Source organism: Salmo trutta, chromosome 39 (genome assembly GCF_901001165.1).
Source record: "Salmo trutta chromosome 39, fSalTru1.1, whole genome shotgun sequence".
NCBI classification, from domain to species: Eukaryota; Metazoa; Chordata; class Actinopteri; order Salmoniformes; family Salmonidae; genus Salmo; species Salmo trutta.
Window position 1 is genome coordinate 14,777,534 of NC_042995.1, and position 19,127 is coordinate 14,796,660.

At 45.2% G+C, this 19,127-nt stretch overlaps 1 protein-coding gene across 4 annotated transcripts in view; it reads left to right on the forward strand.

Annotated features, from left to right (window-relative positions):
* The window catches only part of LOC115179879 (rho GTPase-activating protein 6), a 79,342-nt gene extending 65,447 nt beyond the window's left edge, over positions 1-13,895 (forward strand). For 3 of the 4 annotated variants that reach the window (XM_029741768.1, XM_029741770.1, XM_029741771.1), the window contains exons 4-13: positions 2,403-2,680; positions 2,842-3,037; positions 4,037-4,092; positions 5,964-6,114; positions 7,974-8,122; positions 9,183-9,362; positions 11,029-11,120; positions 11,306-11,538; positions 12,075-12,146; positions 12,234-13,895. In XM_029741768.1, the coding sequence (XP_029597628.1) occupies positions 2,403-2,680; positions 2,842-3,037; positions 4,037-4,092; positions 5,964-6,114; positions 7,974-8,122; positions 9,183-9,362; positions 11,029-11,120; positions 11,306-11,538; positions 12,075-12,146; positions 12,234-12,826 (2,000 nt within the window). In that variant the 3' untranslated portion in view covers positions 12,827-13,895. The remainder of the gene's footprint in view (positions 1-2,402; positions 2,681-2,841; positions 3,038-4,036; positions 4,093-5,963; positions 6,115-7,973; positions 8,123-9,182; positions 9,363-11,028; positions 11,121-11,305; positions 11,539-12,074; positions 12,147-12,233) is intronic. The other variant, XM_029741769.1, reaches the window with a different exon arrangement.
* The last annotated feature ends 5,232 nt before the right edge of the window (positions 13,896-19,127 follow it).

Sequence of the window (19,127 nt, forward strand, 5' to 3'; positions counted from 1 at the left end):
TCTCCCTCCCCCTCTCTCTCCCTCTCTCTCTTTCTGTCTCTCCCTGCTTCCATCCCTCTTTCTCTCTCTCTCTCTCTCTCTCTCTCTCTCTCCCTGCTTCCCTCCATCCCCCTCTCTCCCTCCCCGCTTTCCCTTTCTCTCTCCCTGCTTCCCTGCTTCCCTCCCTCCCCCTCCCCGCTTTCCCTCTCTCTCTCCCTGCTTCCCTCCCTCCCTCTCTCCCCCCTCTCTCCCTGCTTCCCTCCCTCCCTCTCTCCCTCCCCCTCTATCTATCCCAGCTGTCATGTGTTGTCTCAAAGCTCTGGCTCAATCTGTCACCAGAGTGGGACATGTGTGATGATGTGGCATGTGCTGTCGTCCATTGGGTTGACGTGATGCCGTACTGGCCTCTGGAGCAGCCTCTCTCTCAGCTGTGTAGACAACCATAGTAAATGAACTTACAGTAGGGTACACACTGCATCAAACTCACTCCTGAGAGGGACCTGTTTATAATGTAGCCTCCTAACACTGCACTGCAACAACAGAATGTGTTCGGGGACTGAAACAGAAATCTGTCTGGGTGATGCCTTTGTCTTGCGATTGGGTGGACCTTGGGTTTGTTGTGGACCGGAAGATATATTGTCATCCAATGTCAACAACGGTTTCCACATTGAACCTAACATGGCTTAACATTTACTGTAGTCTGTATCTCTCTCGGTTCCGGTTTGGAGACGCACTTGCTCTAAAGGTCGTGACAGTAGTTGATTTTAGTGTGCTCATTTTGAGTAGGCACACTGAAATAGTTTAGTTTCTCTCCTAGACAGAGAGTGAGAACAGGCCTAGAGTAGTGCCAGATCACACAGACGCTGTTAATTGAATTTACGAGACTGCCATGAGCCTGTTCTAAAAATGACTTGTAGCAGGACATTATTGTTCACTGGAATCGAAGACCACCTGGCTAATGTGGTGGGCTTACGTGCAGAGAAGTCTTAAACTGACTTACTGTTAAGAAATGGTTCCTTGTTTGCCTTATTTATGGGAAAATATAGGCTGGACGAGACGTTTTATGAGATTTAGTTTAATCTGTTTTATTCGTAGCATGTGTAGTAATCTCTTTTCGGCATGTTCATCGAAACACAGATGGTATCTTGAAATGTTTAATTGGAGATTTGTTTCATGTTGATAATCCTGAGCTGCGATAAACCAAGTCTGTAAACAGCTATTTTTTTTAGCTTAATACCTTCTCTTTCCAATGTGTGAATTGAATTTCCATGAATCCCTTCTCTTTCCGTTGTGTGAATTGAATTTCCATGAATCCCTTCTCTTTCCGTTGTGTGAATTGAATTTCCATGAATCCCTTCTCTTTCTGTTGTGTGAATTGAATTTCTCTCTTTTTCTCCCTTGTCTTCCTTCCCTTCCTCTCTATCATTCTGTCTCCTACATGTCAGTCATGTCTCTTGCATTGTCTCTTGGTCACTATGATAACAATCCATTGTTAATATTGTTTTTATATATCGAGAGCTTGGGACAATAAGGTTCTATCTGCAAAAAGAGCATTCTGAAATAATTACGCTTTAAAGTTCCAAACCCTCATTTGTGTCAGCAATTTGTGTCTTATATTCTTTTGAACTTAACAGGAATTTGGACATTTAGACTACTATATACTGTAGGTAGAGAACATTGACCAGAACAAGGCTATGTCAATAACAACATTTAGACTAAAATGCAATTTCTACCTGGAACCAAAAAAGGCTTCTTCAGAAGGTTGTCCTATGGGTACAGCTGAACAAACCTTTTAGGTTCTAGATTGTACTTTTTTTCTTAAGAGTATACTGTCAGGGACCTGTGTCTGGTAGGGGAATTGATACATACCATTAAAGGAAAATACCACCCAAAAACGATCTTTTGGTATTTCTTTCATTAGTCCGCTAGAAGCTGACAGTGATGACTGAGTTCCTCACTGGAGATCCAAGTACGTAACTTGAATTTCCGTGCCAAGCTCCCATTGACATCAATGCATGATTTACACAAAAGTCTGAGCTACACACACACTTCTCCAGTTAGGATTTGGCGCTGAATCAGGAAACCTTTAAAACGTAATTTATGGGTTGTTTTTTTTATACTATTATAGCACACGTTAAGAATGTCTCCTTTTTCTCTTGTGGGCCTACCAATGCCTCAAAGTAAATATGATGTAGTCGAATACGTGGATACGTGCGCCACAACACCTGTGTCCAAATATTCAATGAGTATTCACAGAACAATCAATACAGTAACGATCATAATCTAAAGATCTCTATCATTCACAATCCATTCACACGGAGGACCACACACATCTTTCATGCATACACGACCACACTCTGTCTCTGTCTCTCTCTCTGCTAAGAATATGGTATTTACATTCCTCTCTCTCCCTCCCCTCCCAGAATGCATCCCCCAGGCCTTCGGTATGGCCCTGTCCCAGGTGATCGCCAATGACCGGACCCACAGGCAGCGCCAGGATGGCCTGCGTCAGGACCCTCCTCACAGGGAGGAGCATAAGGACCCGTCGGACCTGGTGTCGTCCATCCTGCAGTTTGCCACCAAGAGGTCCACCAATAAGGAGCTGTCCAGCAGTAACTCCTCCCTCAGCTCCACCTCGGAGACAGCTAACGAGTCCACGTCGCCCAGCACGCCCGAGGCTGCCCCGCGGGCACGCAGGAGGGTGAGGGTCTCCCCCCACACGCCTACTGTACCAACTCCATACACACACTCCATCGCCGTGTGAGTGTGTGTGTGTGTGTGTGTGTGTGTGCGTGTGTGTTTGTGTGTGTCTGTGACCTCAAGTAGACGTCAGCTTGATAATGCTCTCATTGTGGTCTGCAGGGGGGCATGTCGGTGGACTCCATCACAGACCTGGACGATAACCAATCCCGTCTGTTGGAGGCGCTGCAGCTCTCTCTGCCCGCTGAAGCGCCCAGCAAGAAGGAGAAGCACCGGGACAAGAGGCTGAGCCTCAACCCTATCTACAGACAGGTGCCTCGCCTGGTGGACAGCTGCTGCCAGCACCTGGAGAAGTATGGTACGAATGAACACGGCCCCTCTCACTAATCACACCTGGGGCCTGTTCAGCAGGGCACAATGTAGCAAAAGGTTTTGCAACGGAAAACAAAAACGAGTGCAGGTAGCACCTCCCTGTTTCAAAACATTTCCTATGTGTTGGTCACGGCTCTATTCCTGTGGTCAAAATCCTCGTCTTTGTCAGGGATCACTCACCCGATCTGATTCGAGCCCCACATCTTTACCCCACCCTTCACTGCCCAACCAGCCCCACATCTTTACCCCACCCTTCACTGCCCAACCAGCCCCACATCTTTACCCCGCTCTGCACTGCCCAACCAGCCCCACATCTTTACCCCACCCTGCACTGCCCAACCAGCCCCACATCTTTACCCCACCCTGCACTGCCCAACCAGCCCCACATCTTTACCCCGCCCTGCACTGCCCAACCAGCCCCACATCTTTACCCCACCCTGCACTGCCCAACCAGCCCCACATCTTTACCCCGCCCTGCACTGCCCAACCAGCCCCACATCTTTACCCCGCCCTGCACTGCCCAACCAGCCCCACATCTTTACCCCGCCCTGCACTGCCCAACCAGCCCCACATCTTTACCCCGCCCTGCACTGCCCAACCAGCCCCACATCTTTACCCCGCTCTGCACTGCCCAACCAAGATGATGTAGAAACAAGGCAGTAGTGTCTGGCCATTCATTCCTGACACTCAGTGAACCGACTTTGCAATCCTTCTCAACGTCGAACCCTTGGTTTACTCCCCCACTCTCCCGCAGTCTTTAAATCCTCACTTGCTGGACTGAGCGTTAGGAGCTAAAGTCCACTTAGGCGGGAATGGGCCACAGTAGCATTGCTTTAGGTTTGCTGGTTTATGATCTCTGTGTTGAAAGGAGGCTTACGGCGGCTACATCTTCACATCTCTTCCATCTGGGATTATTCGGCTTGAGTGTCTCTTTGACCAGTGGAGGATGATGCTCATTTATGTCCTCCGCTGTTTCCTCCGACAGGTCTTCAGACGGTGGGGATATTCCGAGTGGGGAGCTCCAAGAAGAGAGTGAGGCAGGTGAGAACCTGGGGGAGGCACTTTTTGATACTTCTTACACATTGCTGCACAAAGCTGTTGTTTCAGCCCACCGTGAGTGGTCGGCGACATCGTATAACTTAATCCATCGTATTAATAGGGGATCTTGAATCGTTAACTCAGTTGAAGCATCGATTGAAATGAATTACACATTTTATTAATTGACTGTTCTGGTTGACAATATGGTTTTATAAGTCCTTATTATAATTTTTTTTACAGGGACCAATGCTAATTACATTATATTTTTGTACACTGTGATATAGATAGAAGCTATTGAAATGAATGTATATAGATAGAAGCTATTAAAATTCGGATATATTGACACAATATATTTATATTCATGCATTGGTTTTGATATTGCCGCTGCTTCTGAGAATGCACATCCACTTGGCATTAGTTCAGCGTACGTTATTAAAGGAAGCAGAGCGAATGAACTTGGCCCTGGCTGAAGAGCCAGGCTCCTCTGTAGTCGTGGCCCTAGTCTACAAAGGGACGCAGTCGAGCCTTAATGCCATGTTTGTAATTCAAGCAGGGCTTTTAGCGTTCATTTCCATCCCAGGGCCTATATTCAATTTCCATCCCAGGGCCTGTATTCAATTTCCATCCCAGGGCCTGTATTCAATTTCCATCCCAGGGCCTGTATTCAATTTCCATCCCAGGGCCTGTATTCAATTTCCATCCCAGGGCCTGTATTCAATTTCCATCCCAGTGCTGATCTAGGATCAGGTTCGCCTTTTATATCATAATGTATCAGATTACATGGATATGTATGTTCTGCCTATATGGTCATAATGTGGTTTTACTCTTTAAAAACCATAGTGTGGTTTTAAGTATTTTTTGCTCGCCATTCATTTTTTTCCCTCCTTTTTTTATGTCAGTTGAACGTTTGCTTTTGGTTATTATGAGAGAGAACTCAATTCGTTTTAGTGTTGTTTTTGGACAATGTCTCTGTTTTTAATAAGGAGATTTGAGTGTTTTCCGACTTGTGTTCTCTGAGTTTGGACTTCTCGTCTTCCCTGTTTGCGTGTAATTTCCATCCCAGTGCTGATCTAGGATCAGGTTCGCCTTTTGCGTTGCGCTCACAATGGCAGATCCTAATCTTTCGTTCAGGTCAGCAAAAACAAGCACTGGTGCCAGCCAATTTCAGTCTCGGTCTTAAATGGTGTTGTTTCCGCTCTGTGATGGGGAGTTTATTTCTATTTTCAACATCTCACCGTTTGAGGGATACAATGCTATCAGCGTGTTGAATCAAAATGTCACCATGTGAGACAATTTACATGACTTCTCACTGTAATCCCCCGTTTGCTGACTTGAAAAAGAACTGACTATATCATCAACATCACTAACAGATCGTATTTTCAAAGTGACTTAAATCTCAACCATCTCTCACTTAAGGAAGTAGCTATATGAGTAGGCTACTTCCTGCCAACATTTAGATCTGTAACCAAGTTTTTATCTAAAACACAAGCTATAATCAAACTTCACTATAATGCTTAATCAAATACAATACTTGGTTATAATGCTTATCTTACTGGACTAAGTGGACCCATTTTAATCCTGAGTAATGCTAGGGGTCAGATTGTGGAGTAAGCAGGTTGATAGAGTATGGGAACAGAACCGGTTGGACCAGGACTACCTGTGAGAATGTTTTCACCACCAAGGTCACACCTGGTGTGTGCGTATCTGTGTATATCTGTGTGTCCCCGTAATGTGTGCGGAATGTGTTTATATGCGTGTGATGTGAATATGTTTTAGTGTTTCTCTGAGTTCACTTTCTAACTGTAGTCGCTATAAACAGTAAAGTATGTGGACTACACGGCATACCTCATGTTCTGTTGTACTCTGTCTCTTAGCTGAGGGAGGAGTTTGACCGGGGAGTGGACGTCCAGTTGGATGAGGAGCACAGTGTCCACGACGTGGCCGCGCTGCTCAAGGAGTTCCTCAGAGACATGCCTGACCCTCTCCTCACCAAGGAGCTCTACACTGCCTTCATAAACACCATGTGTGAGGAAACATCAACTTCACTACTTATGAATACTACCCTCTGTGTGCAGCATTAGAATCACTCTCTGCCCTATTCCCAATCCCCTTCGTTGGCCTCTTTTAGTAGGACACACCTTCAGTTTGCACTAAACCCACACTTAAGAGTGTATACTTGGGTGACACACAGGCATGCTGTATGCACTGTAAATGTTGGGCTTTAGCCTACCAGAGTGCATACATTGTGCCAAGTGTTGTGAATGTCATTGTCTACATGTACAGTCGTGGCCAAAATTTTTGAGAATGACACAAATATTAATTTTCACAAAGTCTGCTGCCTCAGTTTGTATGATGGCAATTTGCATATACTCCAGAATGTTATGAAGAGTGATCAGATGAATTGCAATTAATTGCAAAGTCCATCTTTGCCATGCAAATGAACTGAATCCCCCAAAAACATTTCCACTGCATTTCAGTCCTGCCACAAAAGGACCAGCTGACATCATGTCAGTAATTCTCTCGTTAACACAGGTGTGAGTGTTGACGAGGACAAGGCTGGAGATCACTCTGTCATGATGATTGAGTTCGAATAACAGACTGGAAGCTTCAAAAGAAAGGAGGGTGGTGCCGTCATCATTGCTTTGCACAAAAAGGGCTTCACAGGCAAGGATATTGCTGCCAGTAAGATTGCACCTAAATCAACCATTTATCGGTTCATCAAGAACTTCAAGGAGAGCGGTTCAATTGTTGTGAAGAAGGCTTCAGGGCGCCCAAGAAAGTCCAGCAAGCGCCAGGACCGTCTCCTAAAGTTGATTCAGCTGCGGGATCGGGGCACCACCAGTACAGAGCTTGCTCAGGAATGGCAGCAGGCAGGTGTGAGTGCATCTGCACGCACAGTGAGGTGAAGACTTTTGGAGGATGGCCTGGTGTCAAGAAGGGCAGCAAAGAAGCCACTTCTCTCCAGGAAAAACATCAGGGACAGACTGATATTCTGCAAAAGGTACAGGGATTGGACTGCTGAGGACTGGGGTAAAGTCATTTTCTCTGATATATCCCTTTTCGATTGTTTGGGGCATCTGGAAAAAAACTTGTCCGGAGAAGACAAGGTGAGCGCTACCATCAGTCCTGTGTCATGCCAACAGTAAAGCATCCTGAGACCATTCATGTGTGGGGTTGCTTCTCAGCCAAGGGAGTGGGCTCACTCACAATTTTGCCTAAGAACACAGCCATGAATAAAGAATGGTACCAACACATCCTCCGAGAGCAACTTCTCCCAACCATCCAGGAACAGTTTGGTGACAACCTTTTCCAGCATGATGGAGCATCTTGCCATAAGGCAAAAGTGATGACTAAGTGGCTCCGGGAACAAAACATCGATATTTTGGGTCCCAGACCTTAATCCCATTAAGAACTTGTGGTCAATCCTCAAGAGGCGGGTGGACAAACAAAATCCCACAAATTCTGACAAACTCCAAGCATTGATTATGCAAGAATGGGCTGCCATCAGTCAGGATGTGGCCCAGACGTTAATTGACAGCATGCCAGGGCAGATTGCAGAGGTCTTGAAAAAGAAGGGTCAACAGTGCAAATATTGACTCTTTGCATCAACTTCATGTAATTGTCAATAAAAGCCTTTGACACTTATGAAATGCTTGTACTTATACTTCAGTATTCCATAGTAACATCTGACAAAAACATCTTAAGACACTGAAGCAGCAAACTTTGTGAAAATTAATATTTGTGTCATTCTCAGAACTTTTGGCCACTACTGTATACTGTATGTCTATGTGTATATATGTGAGAGTGTGACATATTTCTAATGATTTAGACTGAATCCTCACTCTTAACCTCAAGCCCCTGACCCCTGTCCTGTACCTCTATAGTGCTGGACTGTGAGGAGCAGCGGAGTGCCACCCAGCTCCTGGTTTACCTGCTGCCAGCCTGTAACAGCGACACCCTGCATCGCCTCCTGCAGTTCCTCTCTACCGTGGCCAACCACGCCCACGACAGCCAAGACAAAGACGGACAGGAGGTGAGGCGAAGACCCCTTCCTTTACCCTACCCCCTAGACCTCCCTATAAATAAACTAGATCTGAGAGGATTGGATAGGTGTGTAACCGGCGTCAAGCTGCCGCTTCAACAGCATAGCTTCCTCCCTCCCTAAGTCGCACTGAGACTAGGTCTCGGGTTCTCGGGGGGGGGGCACAAGCTCTCAGGAACACGCAATCATAACATTGTCATGTCATTGTGTCCCTCTGACGCACAGTGACTGATTTGGTCTCTTGATGTGATCAAGGGGACGAGGCTATTTCGGAGGGTTGGATACAGACGGCTGTTGTTCTGTGACATCATGCTGAAGTCTCAGTTTAGCCATTGTTGCGTGTTCTTCATGGTAGTTGTCCAATCTGTTTAGCTAGTTATTTTCCTGAAGCACTCAATATCGTATTCTATGAGGTCAGTATAGTATTCTATGAGGTCAGTATAGTATTCTATGAGGTCAGTATAGTATTCTGAGGTCAGTATAGTATTCTGAGGTCAGTAGAGTATTCTGAGGTCAGTAGAGTATTCTGAGGTCAGTAGAGTATTCTGAGGTCAGTAGAGTATTCTGAGGTCAGTAGAGTATTCTGAGGTCAGTAGAGTATTCTGAGGTCAGTAGAGTATTCTGAGGTCAGTAGAGTATTCTGAGGTCAGTATAGTATTCTATGAGGTCAATATGGTATTCTATGAGGTCAATATGGTATTCTATGAGGTCAATATGGTATTCTATGAGGTCAATATGGTATTCTATGAGGTCAATATGGTATTCTATGAGGTCAATATGGTATTCTATGAGGTCAATATAGTATTATATCTTGTCAAATTCTTTTTTTAAACTCAGGAAGTATAATGAAGTGTATCTCTTTGTGTTAATGACAGTCAATTGCACTTGTTTGCCAAGTCTAGTGTGGCTGTATGTGATTCCATGCTATGCAGGAATCACATACAGGACACACTAAAACTGTATGCACTCACTATACGGCTAGTGGCTTTAGATAAAACCATTTGCTAAGCAGCTGGCATTATTGTTATTCCTATGTCCTCATCTCCTCCAGGTGACGGGGAACAAGATGACCTCTCTGAACCTGGCCACCATCTTTGGTCCCAACCTGCTCCACAAGCAGAAGAGTTCAGACAAGGAGTTCAGTGTGCAGAGTTCGGCCCGCGCGGAGGAGAGCACCGCTGTTATCGCTGTTCTCCAGAGGATGATCGTAACCTTCCACTCCCTCTTCATGGTGTGTGGGGGGGGTTCTTTGTGTGTGCGTGCCTGTGCACGTATGTGTATGTTTTATAGATGTCATACTTTGAACAGAGATATGGAGATACTATGTGTGTGTGTGTGTGTGTGTGTTGATATCCTACCCACTCTCCTGTTTAGTCCCTCTTTATAATAACTTTGCACATATATGGTAATTGGACAGGCAGGTACTGTGTAGTTACAGTAATGTATTCATAATAGCCAGCAAACAAGCTACAATTAATTAGCACTTTAGATTGGCCAGTAAGTAAGACTCCCTTGTGAGTTCATTGTATACACTGTACACAGGTGAGGTGACGCAGTTGTAGAGAAGTTGTAACAACTACATAACCTACATTGTGTAAACTCAATCTGTTTATGTAGTTACCATGTCAAATACATGGGTTTAGCACTGACACATTTGATGAACTCTATGTCCTAGGTCCGTATACAGCCATACCATTTCCATTACCTCTGCCTGTCCTCTTTCTTGCCATCACACATTCCCCTCCCTCCCTCCCTCCCTCCCTCCCTCCCTCCCTCCCTCCCTCCCTCCCTCCCTCCCTCCCTCGTCCCGGGTTAGCAGTGCCACTCAGTAACATATCCTGCATCCCAAATGGCACCCTGTACACTATATAGTGCACTACTTTTGACCAGGGCTCATAGGGAATACAGTGCCATTTGGGATGCAGCCTGTGTTTAAGTTAAAGAATCTCCAGGCTTTACCAGACAATGGTTCTGTCTTATAGAATGAAAACAAAGCTCTGTGGGCCTTTGTTAGAGCTGATCCTGGACCTGATTAAAGGCCTTAGGGCCCAGTTCCGGACCACTACAAATCACAGGCTTTTGAGACGGTGCCAGAGAGACTTATGGGCCAATCCCTTGCACTGATTGTTCCGACACCACCACCACCATTTCCCCGAACAGAAGTCGTATTCGTTGAACTTTGCAGAGGTTGTTTTTCCCTCCGCTCAGATTGTGTAATTCAAGGTAGTGGCGGGACGCTGGAAAGAGGTCTTGTTAGGTCCTGAAATGCTATCCCTCGTGTTTTTCGACTGGGCTGGGTTGTTTGCTGAAGGTCCTGACGTAAACCAATAAAGATGTTTGTAGCTCTTTAGTTGGATGTGTTTGGACTGTCGTGCTTCATTGCCAAATCACTTATTTTATTACCCATGTATTTTATTGCCCATTGCCCAGACACTATACATCAGGGATGGGCAACTGATGGGGGCAACATATGAGGGGCCGCAGTGGCTCGTGGGTCGGCGTAAATTTTATTTTTATAATTAATTTCATGTAATTCTAATAAGTTTGCCATGGGGCGGAGATTTTTTTTTGCAGTTTTACAGCTCATTTCCTGGAATTCTACATATTTTGCATAGGATGGAGGCAAATGTTTGCAGTTTTTAATATGATAACTGATCATCAATGGTAATGGTAATTCAACCATGATTGGTATTTAATAGTATTCAATGTTATACTATGTGTTCATGTATTGACTGGCTTGTGATCACCAAACATGAAGATGGAAAAAGTTAGACTCACTTTCACTATGAGGTTGTCTTGGTCAATAGCACCCCCTAGTGCTCCATCATGTGCCATTACATACATAAACCGTTTTTTTTTGTACTTGTTTGGTCATGTCTGTTGTTGTCTGTGTGTAGGTGCCCCCGGACCTGCAGAATGAGGTCCTGATGAGTTTACTGGAGACTGATCCTGATGTGGTAGACTATCTGCTCAGGAGAAAGGCATCACAGTGAGTACATTGTTTCCACAGCACATCACAGTCACACATTTTGAGTACTCATGGAAAGTAGTTGCTTAGCCTGGTGTTCATGTCTGTTGAGAGAAAGTGAAGAACCCATCATCTATGGCAATATCTTTTTATTCTCTCTACCCATCCTTTTCTCTCCCTCATCCATCCCTCCTTCCACTCCACAGGAGTCCAGACGTGTTGCGATCGGAGGATCCTTTCTCCCTGAGCGAGAGGCGCTCCTCCAGTGACTCCAACAAGGTATCCAGTGGAGAGCTGTCCCCCTATGACAACAACTCCCCCATTCTGTCTGAGCACCTGAGGGAAGGGACCAGCCCAAGGTCAGAACAGTACACCCTGGTGAGGGAGGTGGCAGGACGGACACGGGACACCCATGGGTCCAATCCCTGGGTCTCAAAAGGTGAGGGGACTACTGTCCAGTCTTTACTTAGCTGTGGTTGATATGATCGTGGTGATGGTGGTGATAATTATGATGATGATGATGATGATGACGATGATGATTGTGGTGGAGGTGATGATAATGATAATCTCGATGATGATGATGATGATAATGATGATCTTAATGATGATGATGATTGTGGTGGAGGTGATGATGATAATCTTAATGATGATGATGATTGTGGTGAAGGTGATGATGATGATGATAATCTTAATGATGATGATGATTGTGGTGGAGGTAATGATGATGATTATCTTAATGATGATGATGATGATGATTGTGGTGGAGGTGATGAGGATGATTATAATCTTAATAATGATGATGATTGTGGTGGAGGTGATGATGATGATTATAATCTTGATAATGATGACGATGATGATGGTGAGGATTGTGATGGAGGTGATGATGATGATTATAATCTTGATAATGATGATGATGATGATGATGAGTATGTTGGTCCCTAAACACGGTCATGTTCATTATGTCCTATACGTCAGAGGAGCATGCTAATATCTGGGGAGCTTGGCATTCCACTCTGAAACCAGGGCTGAAGGACCAGCCTTATGCAGGTAAGCTGTTGAAATGTAACAATCACATTTTTGGACTTTTACTTATCTTCATTTTCGGACTTTTCCCATTGACATCTGTATCTCCAGGTTCCCATAGCAACATGTCAGAGGGCAGCTCACGCAGCTCCCAGGAAGGACTTGACTGTCTCCAAGGCGATGCCAGGCAGGTGGTACGACGGACACAGACCTCGCTGGGCGTGGCCGAATGCAGGCCCCATCCTCCTGTGACACGGGTCTGCAGCAGCCCTCATGGCGAGGCGGGACGGCCGCGCCTCCTGCTGAGCCTCAATCCTGTGACCCCACCCCATCCGCACCCCGACAGCCAATCAGCAGCCAGCAGCGCAGAGGACCTCCCCCAGGGCATTAGACACCAGGATATCCCCAGCCCTAACTCTGCCCACTCAGGTCCTCCCCCTCCCCCTTACAGTGGCTCGTCCTCCAGGCTCTCCCCCGCTGCCTCTAAACCAGCCCAGCCTGTCTCCCCTTCCCCCGCAGCACCCCCTCACCAGCACCCCCTGCAGGGTGGGAGGCCAATGGTGCCACAGAACTCAGCCTCCCCCACCACGGACAGCATGGTACCCATGAGCCAAGAGTGGCAGGACTGGCAGAGGGACAGATGGCAGATCTGGCAACTCCTGTCCTCAGAAAACGCAGACACACTCCCAGAGACACTGGTGTAAGCTGAACCATAGGACCGTGGGGTAGTGTTAGCCATCCCTCCCTCCATCCCTCCCCTCTGTCCTCCCCTCCGTCCTTCCCCCCAAACATGGGCGCCATGGCGTTGTTTACATGTGCAGCTGCTGCCTATACTACGGACTTGGTACAGAGTCAATAGTGTTTGCTATGTATTGATCCGCGATTGATGTTGTATCCTGGGGACCCCTTGGCTTGCTATTAAATACTCTCTCTGAGCTGTTTCAGAGGATCAAAATGAAACTGTCAGCAAAACATACCTCAAACGTCAAGTTTATTCATTTGATTCACAATTATTATTATTGCATGTCCACATTTTGTTAAGGCCCCAGTTTAAATTGAGCTGAATGAGATATGTAGAGGTGACTTTTGAAGATAGGAAGGTTTAACGTTTATGACAACAATTTGCTAAGCTACAGTCAATTTACATGACCAGTCCTACCCTTATATATTTACTGAAGTCATCACATATATTAGTGATCGCTGCTAATATTCAGAAGGTATTTACTTGCTGATAATATATCCCGGTAAGTACCGTACACGTTTGTATGAACAGAGTTTTATTCAATGTCAGTCACCAAGTAACAGAGCCCATAGTACAGTTTTGCAACAGTTTGTACATAAGCTTTATAATGTATTTTATGTCGACCTAGCTAACATTTTTTTTTACACGCTGTCTAAATGTTTGTGTTGTGTGGTTTTAACTCGGTTTAAAAAGATAACGTCTGTCAAAACTTTACTGAACCAAGTTGGGTTCAAAAAGAACAGTACTGTGTCAAAGTTCTTTAATTCCTTTACTCTCTTTTCATCAAATGTTTTTTGGGCGTCTATAAAGTATCATCTGCTTTCTCTCATTCCATTGTTGACATTGTTCTTTTAGCTATTGGATGTGACTTCACCATGGTTGCTACAGCATGGCTTATCTTACAAGCTCATATCAACATAATTCATTCCAATGATTCTCTCATTCCATTAGGTGGTTGATGTCAAGGTTATGGCTGCATAGGAATATTTTTGGAAGCAGATTAAAAAGACATGTTCATTGCTGGCCTGACAGGTTCATTGTTGGCCTGACAGATTCATTGCTTTCACTCTCACCGTATTTATCCGATTGATATGTGATTTTACTAGATATTTGCACTTACTCTACTGGACTCTCGGTATTGCCAAATCTTTTTTGATTCCTCCTTTTCAACAACAAAACAAACACATCTCTTGCTTTTGTCATTACATGCACTGTCTGCCTCAAATTTTTTGGTAAATGTAAAAAACAGAAAGGTTTGAGCTGGCCTTTATTTAACTAGGCAAGTCAGTTAAGAACAAATTCTTATTTACAATGACGGCCTACCCCGGCCAAACCCAGACGATGCTGGGCCAATTGTGCGCCACCCACCCGATTTACATTTTAGTCATTTAGCAGACGCTCTTATCCAGAGCGACTTACAGTAGTGAATGCATACATTTCATTTCATGCATTTATTTTTTTTTGTACTGGCCCCCCGTGGGAATCGAACCCACAACCCTTGCGTGGCACACACCATGCTGGCGTTGCAAACACCATGCTCTACCAACTGAGCCACAGGGAACCCTATGGGACTCCCAATCACAGCCGGATGTGATACAGCTCTTGATACAATATATAATTTACCTGATGCTTTTTGCTCCCAAATACACCAGTAGTCTACAATCACTTCCCAGTTTTGTGGATATTTGCTGGCAAATATTGCACACTTTCTAAATGGTAGTTTGGGTGGTCATGTTTGTTTCAATCCGTCCGCATGTCAAGAGGAATTTGAAGTGTGAGAGACAAGGATTGAAGTGTGAGAGACAAGTGTGAATAATTTACAAGGATTCATACATTTCTACATATCTTTACAGTGTCCCTAAAATGACAGTACTTGTCGAATACGCGTCCCATCTTTACTTCTATAAAAAGCGCTTTCAACAGCTTGTGTTTCTCTGCACTATTCTCAATGTCTGTGTGTTTGGAGTCAAGTATGCCATAGATCCATGCTCTTTGAAAATTATTACAACTGTTATCTCCGTTCAGTATTGTAATATATGGAAATAACTGTTTTTACCCCCCCCCCAAAAAAATCAACAAACACATGTATATGGCCCAAGTTTTGATCTGATGTCCGCTTTTGTATTGTGTGTCGTCTTAAATATGCCATTGTGGAATTAAACATGAAAGAAGGTGTTTTGTGTACTTGGTTTGTTGGTTCACAGCTTGTGCCCTTATATACCTTTTACCAGTGGCGATGTAACCGATTTCGACAATGCATGAATGTTTGATGGTGTAATAACAGTATAGAACCAAAAGAGGGGACCCTAGATCTTTTTGCTTCGTCGTTTTGTCCACAGGTCATTCTAAAGATACATTCTTAAACGTTCTTAAAACAATTTGGATGTATTTGGACAATTCTTCACATTGAAAGAGGAAACAATCTAAAAAGAGAGAGGAGGAGAGAGCAAAAGAGAGAGTGTGGAAGGGAGGAGGTAAGAGTGAAGACCAAGACCTCCGTAAGGACGTTCCACGCTGGCGGCTTTAATTCCGTCTGAGCTCAGGAGAAGTCCTGCATCTGTTTACGGCACAGAACGGAGCTGAAAATGAACTTCCAGGAGATTATTACCCACATCTTAAATCGGTAATGTCCTGCTAATTGGGTGTGTAAGTACAGCCAGAGAGATGTGGTCAGAAGACACCAAGATTCCACTGACTAAAGAGCATCATAAAAACATGTGGTCTACTATTTGATCATTTGATGATTGATTAAGCTATTCGGTAGGTCATTTTGTGCAATTATTTGCAAACCATCAGCTAGAAGTATTTTGAACATTTGAAAATGAATAAAATCCCCTAGCTTAAAATAGTTAAAAGGGATGTTAAGCTTTCTGTGGAAAATACCTTCCATAAAACAAAATCATTGTGATTTGTGGAATCAGACTGTGTATTATGATCTGAAAACGGACTTCCTCAAAGATAGTTGACATTCAATGGTGCAGTGTCCCATGGCCTGTTCAGAATCCCCCCCCCCCAGTTCAGCATCCAAAACAGCAGTCAAAGCATGTGATTAAAGTACTTCCTTTAAAGTCTGTGGTTCACCCAATCGGAATTCCAATCACTGTCTATCTGTAGACCACTGAATATTTCCCTCCTATTTCCGAGCAGGCATTGGTAGGCCTACCGTTCTTACTCAATATGGGCTCAATTTCCCCTTAGCATGGTGTAAGCACAGACACAAGGAGAGAAAGGATACAAGACATAATGAATCCATTTACATCACTAGGACCATAGGATTTTTGTCTCAAGTTATTGAGTACATACTATCTTACTGACATCAACCACTGAAGGGATATATTTTTATATTCGTTTCCAGGGGATGCTTAGTCTATGGGAAAGCAGTGATCATACTCTACAGGTATGGACCAGTGTAGCTATTTTCCCTTGTCCATCTGACATTAGCCATGTATTGCAATAGATTGTCAGTGTTGCAGAACAAGCAGATAGAGTGGAGGCACATGATCGCATGCAGGCCACAGTAATTCCCTCCGTCTCCGGTTTGACTCTTGCAAAGTGGAACCATGCGGACCAGATGGTTCTGGAGCCGGACTCAAGGCTGACCTCAATCCCTAGCCCAGTGGAGGAGGAGTGGTTCTGGTTCTGAGAAGGAACACGCCCGTCTGAGGGTTCTGTTCTGTCTCTGAGATCCGACTCCACTCTGCTACCCTGCCCACGCAACCCTGTTTCATGGAAAACACTCCTGGAGGGAGAAAGGGAGGGAGGGAGGGAGAAATGTGTGAGGGACTGGGAGAGAGAGGTAGAGAGAACAGAGAGAGAGAGAGAAAGAGAGGGGGACTGTGAGAGACAGAGGAGAGAGAGAGAGAACAAGTGAAAGTACGCTTCTTCAAAGAGATGACCACACACAGTCCTGTGCCTTCAGGGAGAAGGTTTGACTGACTCTGTATTCTCTCCTGAGTATTTCTCCGCCTCCAGAAGTAATGTGAACTGTTTGGTATCACAACTAGAAAGGAGCTGTACAACAAAACTCTTTTGTGGCCAAAAACAGACAAGCCCAGCACGATTGAACCTCAAACAATGACTCCAAACAACGGCACACAATTACTTTTTTCCTTAGAAGCTTTCGTCTGTTACTGAATGCTTGCCCATGCATTGTTTCTGTTTAATTTCAATGCTCTAGTTATTCAAATCAGCCCACCAAAGGATACCGTGAAAAGTCGCTATGCTGCTGACTACTTACAATATGTGTGATATAAGAAATACTGTATTGAAGCCTTGCAACACTCCCTTTTTTCAATCTGCCTTAGTAACGTGAGAGCGATCGGGACTGATGCTTGACTGTCCCACTGGGAACAGACGTCAATTCAACATCTATTCCATGTTGGTTCAACGTAATTTCATTGAAATGAAGTGGAAACGACGTTGATTAAACCAGTGTGTGCCCAATGGGATGTGTTTATTAGGCCCGGTTCTTTTGTCTTTTGTCTCTTTTGGCCCGTAGGACATGTCTGTTTTCCGGATAGGAGCTCTGTTCTAAATAGCCTTTGCATGGACCGTGAAAACAAACATAGAAAATACAAAGCAGCTTTCTTTCTGAGCCTAATGATATGCCTCCTAATAGTGTAAGCTGTCTGGCAATGGAAGAGAAACTTGTCTTTTTCACTGGCCTTTGATTTCTTGCTGCAGGGGGTTAAACAGTTGGTTGGTGTGAGCTGTGGGAGGTCAACAAACCTTTGATGTACTGGAGTGTTTAGTTAGATGTAGAATGTGTAGATCTATTTTTCTACACAATATTTGCACATTCTACGGTGCCCAATGCATTCATGAGCCTCTTATCCTTAATGTTTTTATCTCCATCACTTTTCTTTTTCTCACCATCACTGTGTGTGTGTGTGTGTGTGTGTGTGTGTGTGTGTGTGTGTGTGTGTGTGTGTGTGTGTGTGTGTGTGTGTGTGTGTGTGTGTGTGTGTGTGTGTGTGTGTGTGTGTGTGTGTGTGTGTGTGTGTGTGAGCGCACGTGTGTGTGTTTGTGCGTATGCGTTCATGCATTAGTGTGTATGTGTCGGGCAATGAAGGGTGTTTGTGCCCCTGAGGACCTCATTAGCAAAAAGGACCAGCAGCTAGCTGTCTGTTTATAATCAAGATTTCTGACCCAATTCTCCCTCTGTCATTGTTATCATGCGGTGAGAAAATGCTACATGTCCTGGATCTTTGTGATCTGGTACTGGTTCTGCCCACGGAGACCCACTGACGTTTTACACATTAACTAAATAGCCTGCATAACGCTGTGCACCTCGGGCCAGCGTTTTGATTCAACTATAAGACAGTTGTGAATCAAGAACGCTGGTATACTTAGTAAATAATCCTCCAGATGTGTTTTACCACTAGCTCATCTGCGTCATGTTTGAGGTTGTGGTGGTTGGGACAGGGAGGGACTCTGATTTGACTGGATGATCACAGTGCCCAGAGTGGATGGGCACATCATCATGGGGGCTGAGATGCAAGGAGGATGGAAGTTGGGGGATTCAGAGCTCTGTTAGCTCTGTTAGCAGCCGAAGGGATGGAGGAGGAGGTGGAGGAGGAGGAGGAGGAGGAGGAACAGGAGGAAGAGGAGAAGGTGGAGGAGGAGCAGGAGGAAGGAGGGGAGGAGGAGGAAGAGGAGGAAGGAGGGGAGGAGGAAGGGGAGGATGAGGGGAGGAGGAAGAGGAGCAGGAGGAAGAAGAGGAGGAAGGAGGGAGGAGGAGGAAGAGGAGCAGGAGGAAGAGGAGGAGGAGAAAGGAGGGGAGAAGTGGAAGGGGAAGGGGAAGAGGAGGATGAGGAAGAAGGGGAGGATGGGAGGAGGAGGAAGAGAAAGAGGAGAAGGAAGAGGAGGAGGGGGAGGAGGAGGAGGAGGAGGAAGAGGGAGGGGATGATGAGGAAGAGGAAGGAGAGCGGGAGAAGGAAGAGGAGGAGGAAGAGGAGGGGAAGTAGGAGGAAGGGGAGGAGGAGGAAGAGAAGGAAGAGGAGGAGGAATGAGGGCAGGAGGAAGAGGAAGGAGGGGGAGGAGGAGGAGGAAGAGGAGGAGGAGGAAGGAGGAGAGGAAGAGGAATAGGAGGAAGTGTTCCATCCAACCGTAACATTGTCAGATTTGTCCACAGGGGATAGGGAGCAAACATGGACCACACATGTTCACACTGATGCTAACATACTGTACTGTAGATATGGAAGCACATGCAAACACACACATTCCCACACACGAACGAGCAGAAGCGTGCACATACACAAATG